Source organism: Tursiops truncatus, chromosome 15 (assembly GCF_011762595.2).
Source record: "Tursiops truncatus isolate mTurTru1 chromosome 15, mTurTru1.mat.Y, whole genome shotgun sequence".
Taxonomy (NCBI): domain Eukaryota; kingdom Metazoa; phylum Chordata; class Mammalia; order Artiodactyla; family Delphinidae; genus Tursiops; species Tursiops truncatus.
In genome coordinates, this window is record NC_047048.1 from 28,768,666 (window position 1) to 28,786,424 (window position 17,759).

The 17,759-nt window shown below is 54.5% G+C and overlaps 1 protein-coding gene across 1 annotated transcript in view; it reads left to right on the forward strand.

The window, feature by feature from the left end:
• The window catches only part of LOC101325118 (uncharacterized), a 288,914-nt gene that overhangs the window by 246,493 nt on the left and 24,662 nt on the right, over positions 1-17,759 (forward strand). The window contains exons 46-55 of the mRNA XM_073793232.1: positions 1,757-2,110; positions 2,982-3,341; positions 4,571-4,924; positions 6,868-6,999; positions 7,884-8,027; positions 8,121-8,237; positions 9,836-10,043; positions 12,670-12,836; positions 14,273-14,385; positions 15,423-15,504. Of these exons, the coding sequence (XP_073649333.1) occupies positions 1,757-2,110; positions 2,982-3,341; positions 4,571-4,924; positions 6,868-6,999; positions 7,884-8,027; positions 8,121-8,237; positions 9,836-10,043; positions 12,670-12,836; positions 14,273-14,385; positions 15,423-15,504 (2,031 nt within the window). The remainder of the gene's footprint in view (positions 1-1,756; positions 2,111-2,981; positions 3,342-4,570; positions 4,925-6,867; positions 7,000-7,883; positions 8,028-8,120; positions 8,238-9,835; positions 10,044-12,669; positions 12,837-14,272; positions 14,386-15,422; positions 15,505-17,759) is intronic.

A 17,759-nucleotide genomic window follows, 5' to 3' on the forward strand; every position in this document is an offset into this window, starting at 1 on the left:
AGGCAAGGCATGGCTGGGAGACCTGAGCACAAGGCCTGGACTCCCTGATCTCCAGCGGGGTCCTGTGGCTCCTGGGCCAAGAGCTGTGGGTGAACTGGACGTGGGGCGACCACTGGGGTTGCCTGCAGACCTTGTCAGTGCTGCCCTGTGGGCGGCTGGGTGGGCAGCTTGTGGTAGGCCTGGCTCAGCTGAGCTCTCAGTCCAGCTGGCTCTGGGGGGCCAGCCCGTGAGCACAGCCCTGAGGACGGCCTGGGGGAGGAGGAGGACAGAGGTTTTTCTGCTCCTTAGGGTCTGCTCTGGGGCCAGGCAGACATGAGCCTGGAGGTGCTGAGTGGATGCTGCAGGGTGTCTGGCCTGGGGCCCTGCCTGGGGATCCTGGGAGCTGGTGCTATGGGCTCACCGCCTGGCTGTCCGGATAGAGGGAACATGGCCTCCTTGGGAGGACTGTGTCTGCCAGCTTCACCTCTGTGAGCGTAAAAGATGCAGTACTTTCATGCCTCCAGCTTGGCAGTGGTAGCAGCTCCACCCAGTACAGGGACCAGAAAATCAGACCAACACAACTTCCTGCCCAGACCTGCCACTCACCTGCTGTGTGACTTTTAGCCAGGCGTTAACCTCTCTGAGCCTCAGCCTCGTCATCAGTAAACTGCAGGTGGCAACACCTACCTTGCACTGTCGAGCATGAAATGGGCCAGCGCATGTCAGGTCCCATCTCAATTTGGTATCCTCTCTTTTGGCGTGGTTTCAGCTACCAGGGAAGCATGATCTCATTTTACAGATGTGGAAACTGAGGCTCAGGGAGGTGAAGTCACCTTCCCAAGGTCACACAGTGGCCTGAATGGCAGGACGGTTAGCCAAGAGAATTGAGGATGAGGATTGAAAGGGTCTTAATGAGCTAGACAGATGGGCTGCCTCCCCCCAGAGGAAACCTAAGACCGAGGGGGCACGTGGAGTTAGCAGCTGCACCTGCGAGAAAGACTCAGGGCTGGGGCGCGAGGGTGACTTCGGAAAAGACTAACTGAGCGGGAAGGTTAGGACAAGAGCCATGAATGGACGGCCCTTCCCTCCGAGAGCCGTGGTCTGGAATTCCAGGAAAGGGCTGGAAATTGGGCATTCCTTAGTCCTAGAGCAGGTCAGCAACGTCCAGGCGGGAGAATCCGTGGGCTGTGCCCCGTGGGCGGCCACCCCGAGCTCCGTGGCTCCTCTGTGGCCTCCATGTAGCTGTGGTGGGGGTGATACGTGCATTCACCCTGTCATCAGTGGTGCCGTCCCCACCCCAGGTGGACAGATGAGCACTGGGTGACAGGAAAGGGCTGAGAGCAGCTCCTGGTTCTGTCACGGGCGTGCAGACACTCCAGGACCCCCAGGTACACTACTTAGAGATGCAGTGACTTCCATTCGAGGCGTTAAGTGGGACGTGTCCAGACCAGAGAGGTTGAGAGGCCCGAGGTTCCATTATGGAAAAGAGAGGAGGAAACGGGAGGGAGGACCCAAAGGCCTCATGGGGAGCGGGGGAGCGGGCGTCAGGGGCCCTAAAGTGCTCTGAACTGTCGAATTTCTTGACTCCCTGGGAGGCCGGTTTCAGCTCTTCAGAGAGAAGTGCTTCACGTGAGCATCACCTGTTAAGGGGTGGTGGTGGGTGCCCCTGGGGCATGGGGGCTCCCTTGACCACCTGTGGACAGGCAGGCGGTGGACACACTTGGTGGGGTGTTGTAGGGACACCCGCTCGGGCTCACCTTGCCTTTCTTGGCGGCAGAATCCAGCTGTGCTTACCTTGAATGGCTCCTTCCTGGTCCATGTCTTTGGGGCCAGCCTGGCGGCTCAGGTATCTTCTGGGGACACTTTCGCCCGGGCCCACGTCCACACAGCCTGCGGCCGCCATGCCTACCTGGACACCAGCCTCCAGCACACATGGCCTCCACTTCAAGCGCTGGGGGTGCCCCCCGACAACCACATCCGAGTGTCCGTCGGGAGAGACGAACCCCCCAGGGCCCAGCTGGAGGTGGCCCTGGGCCCATGCACCCTGACTGCTCATGGGGACGTCAGGACAGAGGCCAACGCCATGCACAACTGGACCCTGGCCCTGGTGAATCACTGCCCCCTGCTGGAGGTAAGCCCCCACCCCACCGGTCAATGTAGGTTCCCACCTCCCTCCACAAGTTATTAACCGCCTGCTGTAGGCCCAGCTCTGCACTCAGCATGAGAAACTTTAGTCTTTTTTTGCCATTGTCACTTGAACTGGGGGACTCGTTGACTACAAAGCTTTGAGCCAAAGATGGGACCAGAACTGAATTTTCTCCCCTTTTGCAAAGGGTCTTCCTGAGACACCGGTTCGCTTCCTTTCTGGGGCTCAAGTTGATTCTGTTCTCACATCTCACTTGCCCCGTTCCTGGGGTTGAGGCTCCGGGAGTGAGAATGAGAATCGTACGAAGCAGCAGCTGGTATTCGTTAGGCACGTGTGCTGAGTGCCCTCTGAGGCCCCTTCGGTCCTCAGCCCTGGGAGGAAGGGGCTGCTTGTACCCCTCCTTTCATCCCCATCTTGGGTCCCTGCCCCCATGTGGGGTGCGTCCTGGGCCCCAGGGGAACGAGTTGCTTAAGGTGTCTACCCTCCAGCCAGTGAACATTGATGTTAGTGATGTATTTCCAATAGCCGGTGCTTTCTGGGTGCCTGGCTCTGGGCTCACAGGTATTAACTTTCTTACATCTCCCAGCAACTTCTGATGCTATGAATCAACTCCCATTTTAGAGATGGGTAAGCTGAGGTTGCAGGTTGGAACAACCGAGTTAGTGGTGCAGCCAGAGCTTGAGCCCGAACCTCTCCATGGGATACCCTCGGTATCAGTCACCTTGCAGAGGGAGGTGCTGGTAGAGTTCAGGCTGTGGGTCCACCGCTGCCCTCTTCGCACCCAGGCCCGTCTCCAGCTCCCCCACCTTGGCTTCTGGAGCTGCCCCTAAATCTGACCACTTTCCCCATATTCCAGGCAACTGGAATCCCACAGGCCCTGCACTCCGAGGGCCGCCTGAGCTGGGGACCCTGTGAATTCGACCTGGCCGCAGGCCTCCGCAGTGACCACGGAGACGCCCACCTGCAGCTGGCCCGTACCTGCGGGGCCCAGCCTTCTGCCCTGGGGCACCTGACCCACTCCCTGCCCCTTCTGGGTCGCCTGGGCCTGCCGCCCGGGAGCGCCATCAGCCTGACTGCCCGGCCCGGCCCCCGCACCAGCCGCGGCTCCCTGGCCCTCCGGATGGGGCCGTGCCAGCTGCGGGGTGTGCTGGAGCAGCAAGCTGAGAACCACAGCACATGGACACTGACCACTGAGCCGGGCTGCCCGCTGCTGGAGGTGCGTATGGCGGGCCAGCAAAGTGACTGGACAGGCAGCATCCAGAGCCCCTGTCAGCATGAGGCCTGAGCCTGGCTGACACTCCCCTCCAGGGGCTTCCCAAGACCCCAGCTACTATTTCCCAAAAACCCTGTCGGATACTTGGTTCCTCTTATCACTAATCCCACATTCCCATTCGGCAGATGAGGAAATCGAGGCTGGGAGAGATGAGAGGCGCGCTGTGAAACTAAAGGACCACAGATTCAGAATATAAATTCTGAATATAAACTCTTATAAAAGTCTGTCTTCTTAGTAAAATTCTGAGGGCAGGAAGGGAATGACGGAAGCTGTCCTCAGCTGACAGTGGGGAACAGTCACATCTTGGTTTCATAACCTGTTAAAAACCACAGGCTGGGTTTTATCTGAGCTGAGAGATGGTCTGAGAATTGTCCTGTGATGTTTGGGGGAGGGGAATCCCTGACGCTGGAGTCTGGGTCAGCAGAGAGGACTGGTGCCCTTGTCTGAGTGGGACAGGTCACTCCCCTGTCTCCTGACGGAGCTTCCTGGGCACCGGGACAGAGTCTGGTCCACTCGGCATCCCTGAGCATAGGGCTGGGCACCCACAGATGCTCTGTCAGTGTTAATCAGGTCAACACAGGATTGGGCCATGAGAGAGTAGTGCATCACGGGATAAAGCAGTTCTGCCCACTAGAACTTTCTATGATGATGGAAATGTTTCATTATTTGATATCCAGGACAGGAGCTGCCAGCCATGTGTAGCTTAAAATGGGCTCACTAGTGCTACAGAAGAACCTGAATTCTTTCTTTTACTTTATTTTAATTTAAATTGAACCAGCCCCAGTCTGAAGCATAGACTGAAGACAGATCAGGTTCAAACCTTGGCTCTGCTACTTACTAGCTATATGACCCTGGACAATTACTTCGCCTCTTTGAGCTTCAGTTTTCCCATCTGTAATATGGGGATATTACCTACCCATTTCAGAGCCATCAAATAGGGTGAAAAGAGGACATTCTTGTGAGTTACTTAGCATGAGGCTGTGCACGTACCAAGTGTTCTACAATGGACAATTGTCGTGTATGACGATTGCTGCCGCAGTTTGTTTTTACTGTAATGGGGAGGGGCACAAGCTGGTAGGCAGGGCTGGAGGGGTAAGAGGGTAGAAGATGGAGAATCAGGGTCACTCCTGATGTGGGACCACCTTCCGACCCCGCTCTCTATGGTCCTGCAGGGCTTGGGCCTCCCAGCAGGGGTACAGCTCAGTGGCTCCCTGCAGGCCTCAGGTAGGGAAGCAGAAGCTTCAGGGGTCCTCGCAGCGGCCGGCCAGACTGCCTCCCTGACCTTGGCGGTGGCCCTGCACCCATCCGAGGCCACACTTCGAGCGAAGATGAGGCACACGCTGCTTTCACTGCACTCCATTCCCCCAGAGGCCTCGCTGACCGTCCAGCTTGGGTGGGAGGCCGGACACCAGCTGGGCCTGGAGCTGCACGCGGGGGCCTGCGAGCTTTGGGGCAGCGGCGAGCTGCAGCTGGACCCCTGGCTGCAATGGCGGGTGCTGTCCGAGAGCTCCTGTGAGGCCCTGCAGGTAGGTGTGCCAGGGGTGAGCAGGAGGGGTGGGCACCAGAGTCTCCAGGGGACAGGACAGGGGCCTCCTTTTTGACCACTGCCCAAACCAGAGAGATTGGGTGAACCCTGGAGGGATGGACTCCTCAGATACTTACTGAGGAGCTCCTCTGTGCCCTGGACATACGCCCATAAACAAAGCAGATATGAATGCCTGCCTGGGGCAGACTGGCAACCCCCAGAATAAATCACTGAACTGTGGAGTGTATCACACAGTGGTGAGGGCTAAGGGGAGAGAGAAAGTGGGAAAGGGGGGCGTAAAAAACAGGGCACATGTTGCAATTTTATAGTCGGTCAAGATTGGCCCCAAAGACAGGATGACGTTTGAGCACAGACTTGAAGGAGAGGAGGGAGTAGCATTGTTTTGTGTCTGGGGAAAGGGTATTCTAAGTATGGCCAGTGCAAAGGCCCTGAGGCAGGGCTGGAGAGGGAAGGGTATTCTCTAGGACTGGGGTCAGCAACCCATCTCTATAGAAGTTCATATAGTAAATATCTTTGGCTTTGCAGGCCGTTCAGCCGCTGTTGTAACTGCTCGGTGCTGCTCTTGTAGTACGAAGCGCCATAGACAATATGCACTATGTGGGCATGTCTGTGTTCCAATAAAGCTTTATTTACAACAGGCAGTGGGCTGGATGTGGCCTGTGGGCCATTGTTTGCTGACTCCTGTTTTATAAAAAGCCCATGGGGTGGGAGCACACTTGGATTCGGGATCCATCTCAGAGGACTGGATAGAAGTTGCATGTGGGTGTGAGAAAAAGAGGGGAGTGGATGGCGACTGTGCTTTTGTCGTACATGATGAGAGGTTTGGGGCTGCTGTTCTCCGAGTGGGGAGAATGGTGGATGGAGGAGGAGGGTTGGGGAAGTGGTGTCACCAACTCCAGGCCTATTTTGGATGTGTTAAATTTGACAGGGCTCTTAAACGCTCAAGTGGAGATGTTGGGGGCAGTTCTCGAGGCGGGAGGTCGGCTGTGGTCTGGACTGGAGGGCTCCACCTCTAAGGGGTCACATTTAAAGCCACAGACTGGCTGACATGGCTGTGGGGTGGGTGGAGACTAAGCGCTCAGGCTGCAGAGCTGGAGGGATGAGAACGAAGTGGCCAAGGGTACCAAGAAGAACAGGCCAAGAGGAGGAGAAACCCCCAGGGAGAAGGCTGGGGAGGAAAGGACTCCAAGAGGAGGGAAGGGCTACCAGAGTCTAACGCTGTGTCAGACAGGTGGAGAGTTGGGCAGCCGACCTGGGTGCTGGGAAGGCCGCCTTTGAGGCCAGGGAACGCCAGACTCTGAATGGCAATTCTGCGCCGTCTCTGGTGACCTTGAGCAAATCACTGTTCCTCCCTGGGCTTCAGTTTCATCATCATAAACGGGGTGCAAAGGCCTCCTCCACTCTCAGGATTAGAGGAAACCACACTACCGATGTGCTCTGGGATGTGCTTGCGGGAGCAGCAGAGAGAGATGCCCACGTGGGCCAGCCTTGCAGGCTGCTTCCTGGACAGGCTCCCGTCTGCCTCTTGGGAGCAGGTGTTTGAGTTCTGTGCGCCTGGGAAGGCGGAGGGGATCGGGGAGGAGAGGTGGGGAGATGCACGTTCTCAGCTGCCAGTGGTTGGAAGACTCTTGGCCAGTTGGTTTCACAGGATGTGGTTCTCTTGGGTATAAAGATGCGATCCTCGTAGTTTGGGGAGGTGGAAGGGGGTGGGGGAAGCTCGTTGAACAGTGGAGGGCCACCGATGTGGGGACCTTGGGCACTCTGGGAACCTGATCAAAGTCACAAACCCTCTCCTGTAGAGATTTTCATGGGCACATGCCCCATTTTGTGGTCAGTTCAAGGGGGATTATAGGACCCCTGATGCCCACTTGGGACCCCACCCTAGTTAAGAAGCCCTGCTTCCATCTCCTTAAACCCCTCCAGGCCCTGGGGGTCCCGGGTCGAGTGGATGGCTCCGGCTACATCATGGTGAACTCCATGGCTGTGGACGCCCAGGTGCTGGTCACCGTGGATGCCAACACACTACGGGGGCTGCTCATTCTCAACACCACCGAGGTGAGGGTGTGGATGGGTGGGGTACCCAGGGTGGCCTGGGAAGGGGTGCTGAGGCCATGTGCCCCCGAGGCCCGAGGAGAAGCATTTGGATACCCGCTGAGCTCCAAAGAGGACCCTGGCATATGAGAGCATCAAGGCCCATGAGTAGAGGAATGAGGCTTCCAAGGAGAAGTCCCTCAGCTGTCCTTTCCCCTTCCTAACTCCCCAGGAGCCACCGTTCACACGACTTCTTTAATGTCACGTTCATGGAAGCACACAGCGTGCTCCCTTTTGCATCTGCCTTGTTTTGTTCGACATTATGTTTGTGAGATTCCCCCACTCTGTGTTGATTATCCTTTTTCACTGCTGTATAGTATTCCATGGCGTGCCTCTATCACAGTTCATCTATCTATCCTATCCATTAGCACTTGGACAGTGTCCGGTTTCTTATTGTATATTATTGTATTAATTAATCACATACGTGTTTTTATTTTATTTTAAAACTGTTTTTATTGTGGTGTGATATGCATAACAGAATTTACCATCTTAACCGCTTTTTAGTACACAGTTCAGCGGTATTAAGTATGTTCACATTTTTGTGCAAACATCACCACCATCCATCTCCAGAACTCTTTTCATCTAGCAAAACTGAAACTCTATACCCACTAAACAATAACTCCTCATTTTCCCCTCCCCCGAGCTCTGTTGATTTCCTTCCTTTTTAAGGCTGAATAGCATTGCATTGGGTGGATGGACCAGATTTTGTTGAGCCATTTATTCATCAGTGGACACTTGGGTCGCTTCCACCCTTTGGCTATTGTTACGAGTGCTGCTATGAACACGGGTGTACAAATATCTCTTCATGGTATCTCACACGAGTCTTGGTTTCTCTTGCTCTATTGTAGACCCAGCAGGAGGTAAACTTGCTGCTCACACACAACCTGCTTCAGCCCTTGGCCCTCCCAGCCCACGTCCTGCTGGACCTGACCACCGAGAGGCTCGGGCCCAGCTACAGACACACCCTGCAGGTTGGAGTGGATGGCAGACAGGTGGGGGCTCTGCTGACGGGGCCTTGGGGGGCTGGGGGCTGTGGGGATGGCCCAGCCCAACAGCCCCAGTCCCACGGTCATCCACCCTGACAGGTGTCTGAGGAGCTGACCTTCACTAGGTGGCCGGAGCACATCTCCCTAGACTGCACGTTCCAGCACAACATCCCCACACTGCAGACGCTGTGGGTGGAGGACAAGCTGGGCCTGCAGGTCAGCCTCAGCAAGTACCAGTGAGAGTGGAAATCATTCATTCATTCATTCATTCAACAAACCTTTCTGGAAATACCTCAGAGACAAAGGGATGGTAGAACAAGGTTCGGACCTCCCTCTGAGCCTCAGTCTCCTCATCTGGAAATTGGGGGTGCTAATACTCATTTTTCTTGCCCAGCCATGTGCCCCGGGGCTGTTACACACTCTCCTCCTCCAGAGCTCCTCGCGCTCCCAGCAGACCTGGCGCTTGTCCTCAGCCCTCTTTTTCCCCGTTTTCCACACACACTCCCTTCATGCGCTCATCCAGTCTCACACCAGTGCCGTCTCTGCACTGCCATGTCCCCCATTTCTCCCTCCACTGAACCCCAGACCCGTAGACCCACCTGCCTGCTGGATCTCCACTCGGATGCCTGGCAGGCACCTCCGACCTGACTGTTCCAAACCAGACAGGCCAACATCCCCGACCTGCCCCTCCCCGTCTCCCCATCTCGGCAAATGGCACCTCGTCCATCCTTCCAGTCGTGCAGTCAAACCCTTGAAGTCAACCTGGATTGACCAGCCTCCACCCAGGAGCCCCCCAAGAGTCACCTCATTAGCACAAAAGACTCTCCTATCATCCAGGAAATTCTAAGGGACTCAGGAGCTCCACGTCAGATGCTCCTGTCACCCCCATCACTCAAGAATTTACAAGGGTACAGGGGCTCTGTGTCAGGACTGGGGTCAAAGACCAAACATTAGCAGGAACCGGGGGCAGAGACATCTATATCTATATCTTTCTTCTTATTTCACACCCTTCCTAGCCTCTTCCCAGCTTTCTCTTTTCCATCATCTTGCCATTGTTTGACACGTGACGCCTTTGACCTTGTCCTGGTCTGTCTCCCACTGCTGGTGTTTAAGCTCCACGGGGTCAGACATTTCTGTCTGTCGTGTGCGTGACAGCATCCCTAGGTTTAACAGGGCCCAGCATGTAGTAGGTGCTCAGTCAGCATCGTTGAATGATGGAGTGACACTTCCCACTTTATAGAGTGGGTGACATAAAGCAGGGAGGGGCCTCGCCACCTGTTGCCACGCACTGCGTGTTTGGCCAGTGATGGCTGCCGTGCTGTCGTGGCTCCAGTGATTAACTTACGTACACATGGTGGGGAGGTTGCGAACTCAAAGGCCTTTGAGGGCCAAGGTGTGTATTTTTAACTTTTTGAAAAAATTGGAAAAAATTTTATTGTTAACTTTTTTATTGTGGCAAAATATGTATTGACCATTTGAACTATTTTAAAGTGTACAATTTAGGGGCACTTAGTACATTCATAAATTTGTGCGACTACTCTCTAATTCAGAACGTTTTCATCGCCCCAGATGGGAACCCTGTACCTGGTAGCAGTCACTCCTCAGCAGGCAGAGCCCCTCACCACCAGCAAAACAGCACACGTGTAGTTGGCCACGTGTAACCTCCAACCTGCTTCCTTGAAGGGGTCCCGGTTCTTCCCATCCCAGCGGCATGGGTGGTACAAAACCCCAGGGTTTGTGGGAGCTGGTGCCAGCTGGGCTGGGCTGACGCTCTCTGTGCAGGGTGGTCCAGCATCTCCTGGGTGTCATTCCAGGTCTCCGTGGACGTTCACGACAGTGACTCTGGCTTTGAGAATTCGGGACGCGTCTCGGCAGGGGTCACGTCTCTGAACTACTCTGTGAGCTGCCATCACCGCGATGGGCGCCTGGAGCTTTCTGGCTGGAGTGAGCACGACAGCCAGGCCCTATGGCAGGCGGGGTTCCCAGCAGAGGCCCGCATCAGCGCCGAGCTGCAGACACGCGGTAAGGCCGCCAGGCACTGCCCATGGATGAGAGCTGGCTTCCCCCATGTGGGGACTGCCCGCCAGCCTAAGGCCCAGTTGACCCTGAGCTCCAGGACTAACCAGCACACCCTTGGCCTTGGAGCCTCACTCCTAAGGGAGCGTCTATTCACTTCCCAGGGCCGCCAAAGCAACGTACCATAAACTGGGTGGCTTAAAACAACAGAAGTTTATTCTCCCGCCGTTCTGGGGGCCGGAAGTCAGAAATCAGGTGTTGTCAGGGCCATGCTCCTTCCAAAGTCTTCAGGGGAAAATCCTTCCCTGCCTCTTCTAGCTCCTGGTGGCCCCAGGGGCTCCTGGGCTTGTGGCCGCATCACTGCAATCTCTGCCCCTGTGTCTCTGCCTCTTCTCTTCTTTTTATGAGGATGCCAGTCATCGGACGAGGGCCCGTCCCAATCTAGCGCCTCATCTTGGCTTGGTTACCGCCTCAGAGACCCTATTTCCAAATAAGGCTGCATTCACAGGTCAGGGACTGAGGACTTCAACATAATCTTTAGGGGGAAACAGTTTAACCCATATTGGAGGAGGAAGGGAAGATGACAGTGATAATAGCCACCATTGATTGAATGCTTACTGCGTACATACCAGGCAAGTCCTCAGTACACAGGAGCTGAGGGAATCTGCTCAGCCATCCCATGCACACCAAGGGAAAGTTGAAGCCCCCAGTGGGGCCTTCGGGCCCTCAGGAGCCACACCCTAACCTCTGACCTCTCTCCTGGCCCCTGCTCATTCCACTCCTTGATATTCCTCCAACGCATGAGGCTTGCTCCTGCCTCAGGACCTTTGTACAGGCTATTCCCTCTGCCCAGAATGCTCTTCCCCACAGTCACTCTCTCACCTCCTTTGGGTATTTCTCAAATGTCGTCTCCTCAGTGAAGCCTTGCCTGCTCCACCTATTTATTTGCACCCCCACCTCTCTCCAGCTCTCCCCATCCCTCTCCCTGGCTTTGTCATTCTAACATACCGTGTAACTTACTTTTTAAATATCTTTATTTCTCATTGCCTGTCTTCCACTCACCCCACACTAGAATGTACACTCCACAAGGACGGGGATGATGTTTGTTTGAAGAGTGACAGATAGTAGGTGTTCAATTAATCATCTGTTGAGTGAATGTGTGAACATATGAGAGAGGGGTTAGTAACACCATCCCCATTCTGCAAGGGAGGAACAGAAGTACAGAGAGGTTGAGTCACTTGTTCCGGGCTGCACAGCTGGTTAATGATGAATCCAGGTGGTATGACTCCAGAGCCACCCTTTGACCCCTGTGTAGATTGTGGAGATCAGGATCCCTGTGTGCCCCCGAGTCCCTTGGGTCATCTTCTTCTGGTCTCAAACTCTTCCATCCTCGGCTCTCAGCATCCTGTGGGGTGAGCGGGGTCCTGGATCAGACAGGCGCCTGGATCAGACAGGCGACTGTCTCAGTATGCGCTGACCTCACAGACTGCTCTGAGGAAGGGTTTGTAGGGGGTGTGGGGGGAAAGTAATAGGACAGTCGTCCCAGGGATAATTTCCACACTCCAGTTGCCCGGGGCCAGGAGGCCTGGTGTGCTGGCCTCCAGCCAGGGTGACCTCTCACCCCCCACCCACTGCCGTCCCAGTCCCTCGGGGGGCGTTTTCTGCCTGGCATCAACATTCTTGGTGACTTCCCACAATCTGGAACCTCCCCGGGCAAGAGGACTTGGTCCCCTTCACTGTGTGTCCCCTCGTTCCTCATGCCCCCAACACATAGTAGGTGCACGTGGTTGAACATTGCATGATGAAGGAAGGAAACGACCCCTTCCTGAGACCTGCTATGTGCCCCATGCACAGGTGTTCGCAGATGTGGAATCTCAGTTGATCTTGGCAATGTCCCTCGAGGTGGGCGGGCTGTGCCCACTTTATAGGTGAGGAGACTGAGGCTCAGAGCTGCCAGGCTTGTCTGTGTCTGCCAGAGAGGGCCACCCACCCTGCTAGGCCCAAGTGGCAGGTGACGGGGCTGGGCCAGATCCTGGACTCTCCTTTTCTGGAGAGTTTTTACCTGCTGCGAAGATGAGGGGCAGCCCAACGGGAGGCAGAGGACTGGAAGAGATGCCCCTGTGGGGTGGGAGGGGACAGAGACCCTCCAGCCTGGGCCAGGCAAGCTGCAGGTCAGTATTATTTGATATTGATTTGATATTTGATTGACCCTGAAGAGACGCATCATTGGTTTGTTCATTCCCTCAACAAGTACCGGACACCTATGATGTGTCTGGCTGGGGCTGTGCTAAGTGCTGGGGTTATAGCAGGGAATGAAACAGACGAAAGGCCCTCCCATCATGGAGCTGACCTTCTGGCAGGGGAGGGAGCAGGAAGCGCTGGGAGGTCCTTTAGATGGGCAGTCATGGGGGGCTCCTCGGAGGAGTTGTCCTGTCAGCAGCGACTCCAATGAGAGAAGGAACTGGCCAGGCCTAGATTGGGGGACGCCTCATGACAGATGATGTCACTGGGACTCAGAGAGGTGAAACACTTGCCCAGGGTCAATCCCACTGGTATCCTCAGGGTGCGACCCTAAACTGGGAAGGGAGGTGAACCCCAGTCTCTAGCAGCCTTTGCCATTCTCTGCCTTTAGAGACCCAGACCCAGGCCCATGTGGTCCTCCAAAGTGGGGATGGTGGGATCAGCGTGGACGTGGCAGCCCTGGTGGCCTGGCCGGTGAACGGCCCTCTGGAGCTGGTGGTGAATGTCAGCCACACGGCGCCCGCTCTCCGGAGGCTGGGCCTGCCCTTCGCCAGCCAGGTGAGGAGTGGGTGGCCAGCCTGGGCAGGGGCAGGCTCCCTCCTAATTCTGTCAACTCCCATCCTGTTCCCGGGAGCAGAGGACCACTGTGTGCACGATTGACCGGGATGCTCTTGCCTTGTGTCTCTCCAGCACTTTACAGTTTGTAAAGGCTTTATTAATAATAGTAATAATTGTAACCAGTGTCTACTGAGTGACCTCTGTATTCCCAGCTGTGGGGCTGGTGTGGACTGGCCCCCTGCATCTCTGTGTTCCAGTTCCTGATGCTGTGTCCTTTCCGCCCTTCCACTTTTTAATCAAAATCAAAGCTCAGCTTCCATTTGTAGAGCACCTACTGCGTGCTCGGCACCATTCTAAGGGTTTTATATGCATTGACTCATCACCTGACACCCCAGCGAGAGGCAGAGTGGCACAGTTGTTACGGAATGCCGTCTCCGGAGGTAGTCCCAGCTCTGCCTTTTGCTGGCTGTGTGGCCTTGGGCAAATTCCTTAACCTCTCTGTGCCTTCCATCTCCTCATCTGTGAAATGGGGATAATAATTGTATCGATAATGTGGGGGTTGTGAGGATGGAGCGAGGAGTACCAGGAATGCACCTGGGACGGCGTGTTGGTGAAGCAGATGTTTTAGAAGCTTCTGCTGCTCTGGTGGTGATGATGATGGTGGTAACTAATCATCATCATCATCATCATCTCTGGGTCACACATGAGTGCCTAGGTGACCTGCCCAAGGTCACATAACAAGTAGACATCAAAATAGGGACTCAGGCTTGGTACGGGGCCCTTCCATGAGATGCTCGCCGCCAACAACCTCTGAGAAGGGAAACGTGCTGTGGCCCCACTGCATGGCGCCATGTCCCAGCCACTGTCGTTTGGTGTGAACTCACCTTGCTTGGCTGGGCCCTCCCACTCCCCCACGAGTCACAGAGCGCACGCATCAAAGCCTCTTTTCCAACCTCCTGTTTTGGACTATCCAGCAATCCCCCTGCCCCTCACTGCACTCTGCCGTGGGAGGAGTCCTGGAGGGCCAGGATGTCACTGTTCACGCAGAGGGTCTGCGTCACTGTAACCCACAACGGAGCAGCCCGAGCTCGCTTCTCCCCTGACTTCATCTGAATCCCCTTTTCCTGGCCTCAGGACCGGATGATGGAAGACCCGTGGGGAGGTCATTCTTTGCCGACGTCAGGGGCGCAGGTCTGCACTGGGGGCCCACAGTAGGCAACCTGGGCTGCAGTGAGGGAGCCAGTCCAGGCCCTGCCCAAGGGTCCTCACCGTCCAAGAGGTTGTTAGATGGGGCCAGGCCTGATGGGCGTCTGCCACGCCGGGCTGGGGGGGGACAGGGACATGCTGGGGCTGTGGAGCATGGCCTGGCCTGTGAGGGTCCTCAGGCCCCTACCCTCCCCACACCTCACAGCCTTCTCCCCCCGATCCCTCTTCAGCTCATGTTCTGGGAGCTCTGGACAGAGGAGGAGATGAGTTCTTCCCTGCAGCTGACCTGTGATTCTCAAGCCTGCCTGGTCTTCAACATCCGTGGCCAGAACCGGGCGCTCAGGTGAGGGGTTCTCTACACTCTGGGGGCCCTGAGAGGAGAGGAATGAGTGAGGGAGACCACAGCTGAGCACTCCTGACCTACAGCCCCACTGCACAGGTGTGACAAGGGAGGCTCAGAGAGGCCAAGTGACTTACCCAAGGTCACACGGCTGATAAAATATCTTTGACCTCTGGGGGCAGGACATGGATGAGGAGTTCTTGGTCTCACAAACTAAATGCATCCCAGGCCTCGAGTACATATTAGTAACTATTACGGCTCTTCAATCCAGGGACCTACTGGGTGCCGGGGTCGGGGGTCTTACAGTCAGATGAAGTCAGGTGGCCAGTGGTTCTCACCTGGGGGCGAGTGTGCCCACCCAGGAGTGTCTGGCAATGTCTGGGGAAATGTCTGGTTGTTACGACTCGGCATGGGATGCTACTGGCTCCTAGTGGGCGGGGGCCAGAGGTGCTGCCAGACCCCTGTAACGCACAGGTCAGCCCACGACAGTGAATCGTGTGGCCCAAGGTGTCAGCTGCGCTGAGGGTGAGACACCCTGGTGTAGAGGCACCACCAGGCCAGGACAGCCCCCAGGGCTGGCAGCAGTGGGGAGACATGAGCACCCCAGCCTGAAGAGGCAAGGAAGGGGTGCTGGGAGGGAGCCCGGGTTTAAATCCCACCGTCCTCTCTGCTGAGGCTCCACTGGCCAAGCCCGAGGGGGCCCGTCGGTGGGCCTCCAGAAGACGTGCCTCCCGGTACCACCCAGCCCCTGTGCTGAAGGGGAAACTGAGGGACTTGCCCAATGTCCCTGCCCAGGACCAGGCAGAGGCCAAGCTGGGATTCAAACTCAGGTCGCCTGGGGGCAGGCTGCAGCCCCGACCATTACAACCCATGGCCCTCGGGCCTCGGGGCGTGTGAATAGCCCTTTATCGGCTCTTCTGCTGCTGGGTTCCTGAGTCTCCACCCCTCTGCTGGGGAGGTTGGCTTGGTCCTGACCCGGCCCTGGAGGCCCTGGACAGGGTGCGCTCAAGCCAGGCCTCTCACATCCTCTTTCTTTCCAGCAAAGAGCTGCGGCTCTCAGGCCGGCATCACCTCCCCATCCTCCTAGGCTGCTGCCCCAGCAGAGCCTCAGCCTCAACCAAGGTAACTGTGTCCCCGCCTCCCCCGAGCTCCTAACTGGTTCCAGGTGCCCTGCCCGAGGCGGGTGTGGAGAGTGTTAACACATCCACATCTGTCTGCCGGCTGCACAGGCCCCCGTGGGCGACGCTCGGAAACCCCTGGCTCCAGCTTTCCCAAACAGGCCCAGGTTTACATTCCTGGGCTATAGCCCCTGCGGCCCCCAGCCAGGCCGAGACCCTTAGGAGCCAGGGGAGGCTCTGCCCGCCTGGTGCCGCCTCACCCGGCCTGGCACGCTCCCGGTCGCTGGATCAGATGACACGGCCTCAGATGAGCTGAGCCAGCGTCACCTCCCAGGTGTCCCGTCTGCCTTCCCACGGGTCTTTGCGTGTCTTCGTGCCCTGTGTCCACAAATCCCATTTTTACCTGGAACCCCCAGCATCTCCCGCACTCATGCATCTGCCCTGTGTGTAGCATCTGGAGGTCCTGGGGGAAGACAGGAGGACCCATGAGACCCATGATTCCCCCTCCCTCCGTGCTGCTGCCGTTGTTTATTTCTGTCTGCCCCTCTTCCCCAGATCAGGAGATCCTGGAGGGTGTGCCCAGCACCTGGCACAGGGCCCAGTACATAGTAGGTGCGCGTAGTGAATGAATGAAAGAAAGAATGAATGAATGAAGGAATGACAGGATGTGTAAATGAGTGAGTGATTAAAAATCACTAGCTGGTCACTTCATTATCCCACCAGCCACCCAGTTTTGTTAAAAGCCCTCCCTGCCCTGGGCCAGGCTGCCTTTGTTTATAGAGCACCTACTGTGTGCCAGGCCCTGTACCCACACATCACACAGAATCTCAGTGCTCCCCAGATTTCACTGCACCATCATTTGGGGAACGTCTTAGTTTTCCCCTAATCTTTATTTTGAATAATTTCCAACCTATAGAAAAGTTATTGTAGGACAGTGGACATTTACCAATCGGTTTTCTCCCCAGTTTTATTGAGATGTAATTGACATACAGCACTGTATAACTTTAACATGTACAGCATACTGATCTGACTTACATCTATTGTGAAATAACTATAGTAAGTTTAGTCAACATCCATCATCTCATAGAGATACAGAAAAAGAAAAGGAAAAAAAATTATTTCCTTGTGATAAGAACTCTTAGAATCTCCTCTCTTTTTTTTTTAAATTAATTTTTATTGGAATATAGTTGATTTACAATGCTGTGTTACTTTCGGCTGTACAGCAAAGTGATACATATAGCCACTCTTTTTTAGATTCTGTTCCCATGTAGGTCATTACGGAGCATTGAGTAGAGTTCCCTGTGCTCTACAGTAGGTCCTTATTAGTTATCTATTTTATATATGTGTATATATCAATCCCAATCTCCCAATTTATCCCTCCCCCCCTTTCCTCCTTGGTAATCATAAGTTTGTTTTCTGCATCTGTTTCTGTTTTGTAAATTGGTTCATTTGTACCTTTCTCTTCTCTTAACCACTTTCAAATATACCATCCAACAGGGTTAACTGTAGTCATCCTGTTGTACATACATCCCTGGTATTTATCTTGTATCACCAAGTGTTAATATCTTACCACATCTTTCTATTTATACTTACATATGTTATATACATTTGTATATTCGTACACGTATTTTCTGTATTATTGTGAGTTAATATTGAGTTGTTTCTGGAGGCATCTCTTTACTCCTAAATACTGCAGCGAGTATTTCCTATAACAAGGGTATTTTCTTGTATAACACAACAGAATTACAAAATTCAGGAAATTTAACATGTGACATAATACCATTATCGAATATATGGTTCATCATAAAATTTCCCAGTTGTCGCATTCTTTTACAATAATGTTCTTTCGAGCGGTTTTGTTTTGTTTGTTTTAAATCCGGAATGCAGATCAGGATCATCCAGGGTATTCAGTTTCTTAATCTAGAAATTCAGTTTCTTAATCCGAAATCTCTTTAGTTTCTTAATCTAGAACAGAGGTCTGCAAACTTTTACTGTAAAGGGCCAGATAATAAACATTTTAGCCTTTACACCCAATACCCTCTCTGTCGCAACTACTACCATTGTAACAAAAGAGCAGCGACAGACAGTATGTAAATAAATGGGCATGGTCGTGTTCCAATAAAACTTTATTTACAAAATGAGGCAGTGGGCCAAATTTGGCCCAAAGACTGACCCCTGATCTAGAAGTTCTCTTCCCACTGCCTACATTTTATTATTACACTTTTCAGACACTGAAAAATTAAAACAATTTTACAGTGA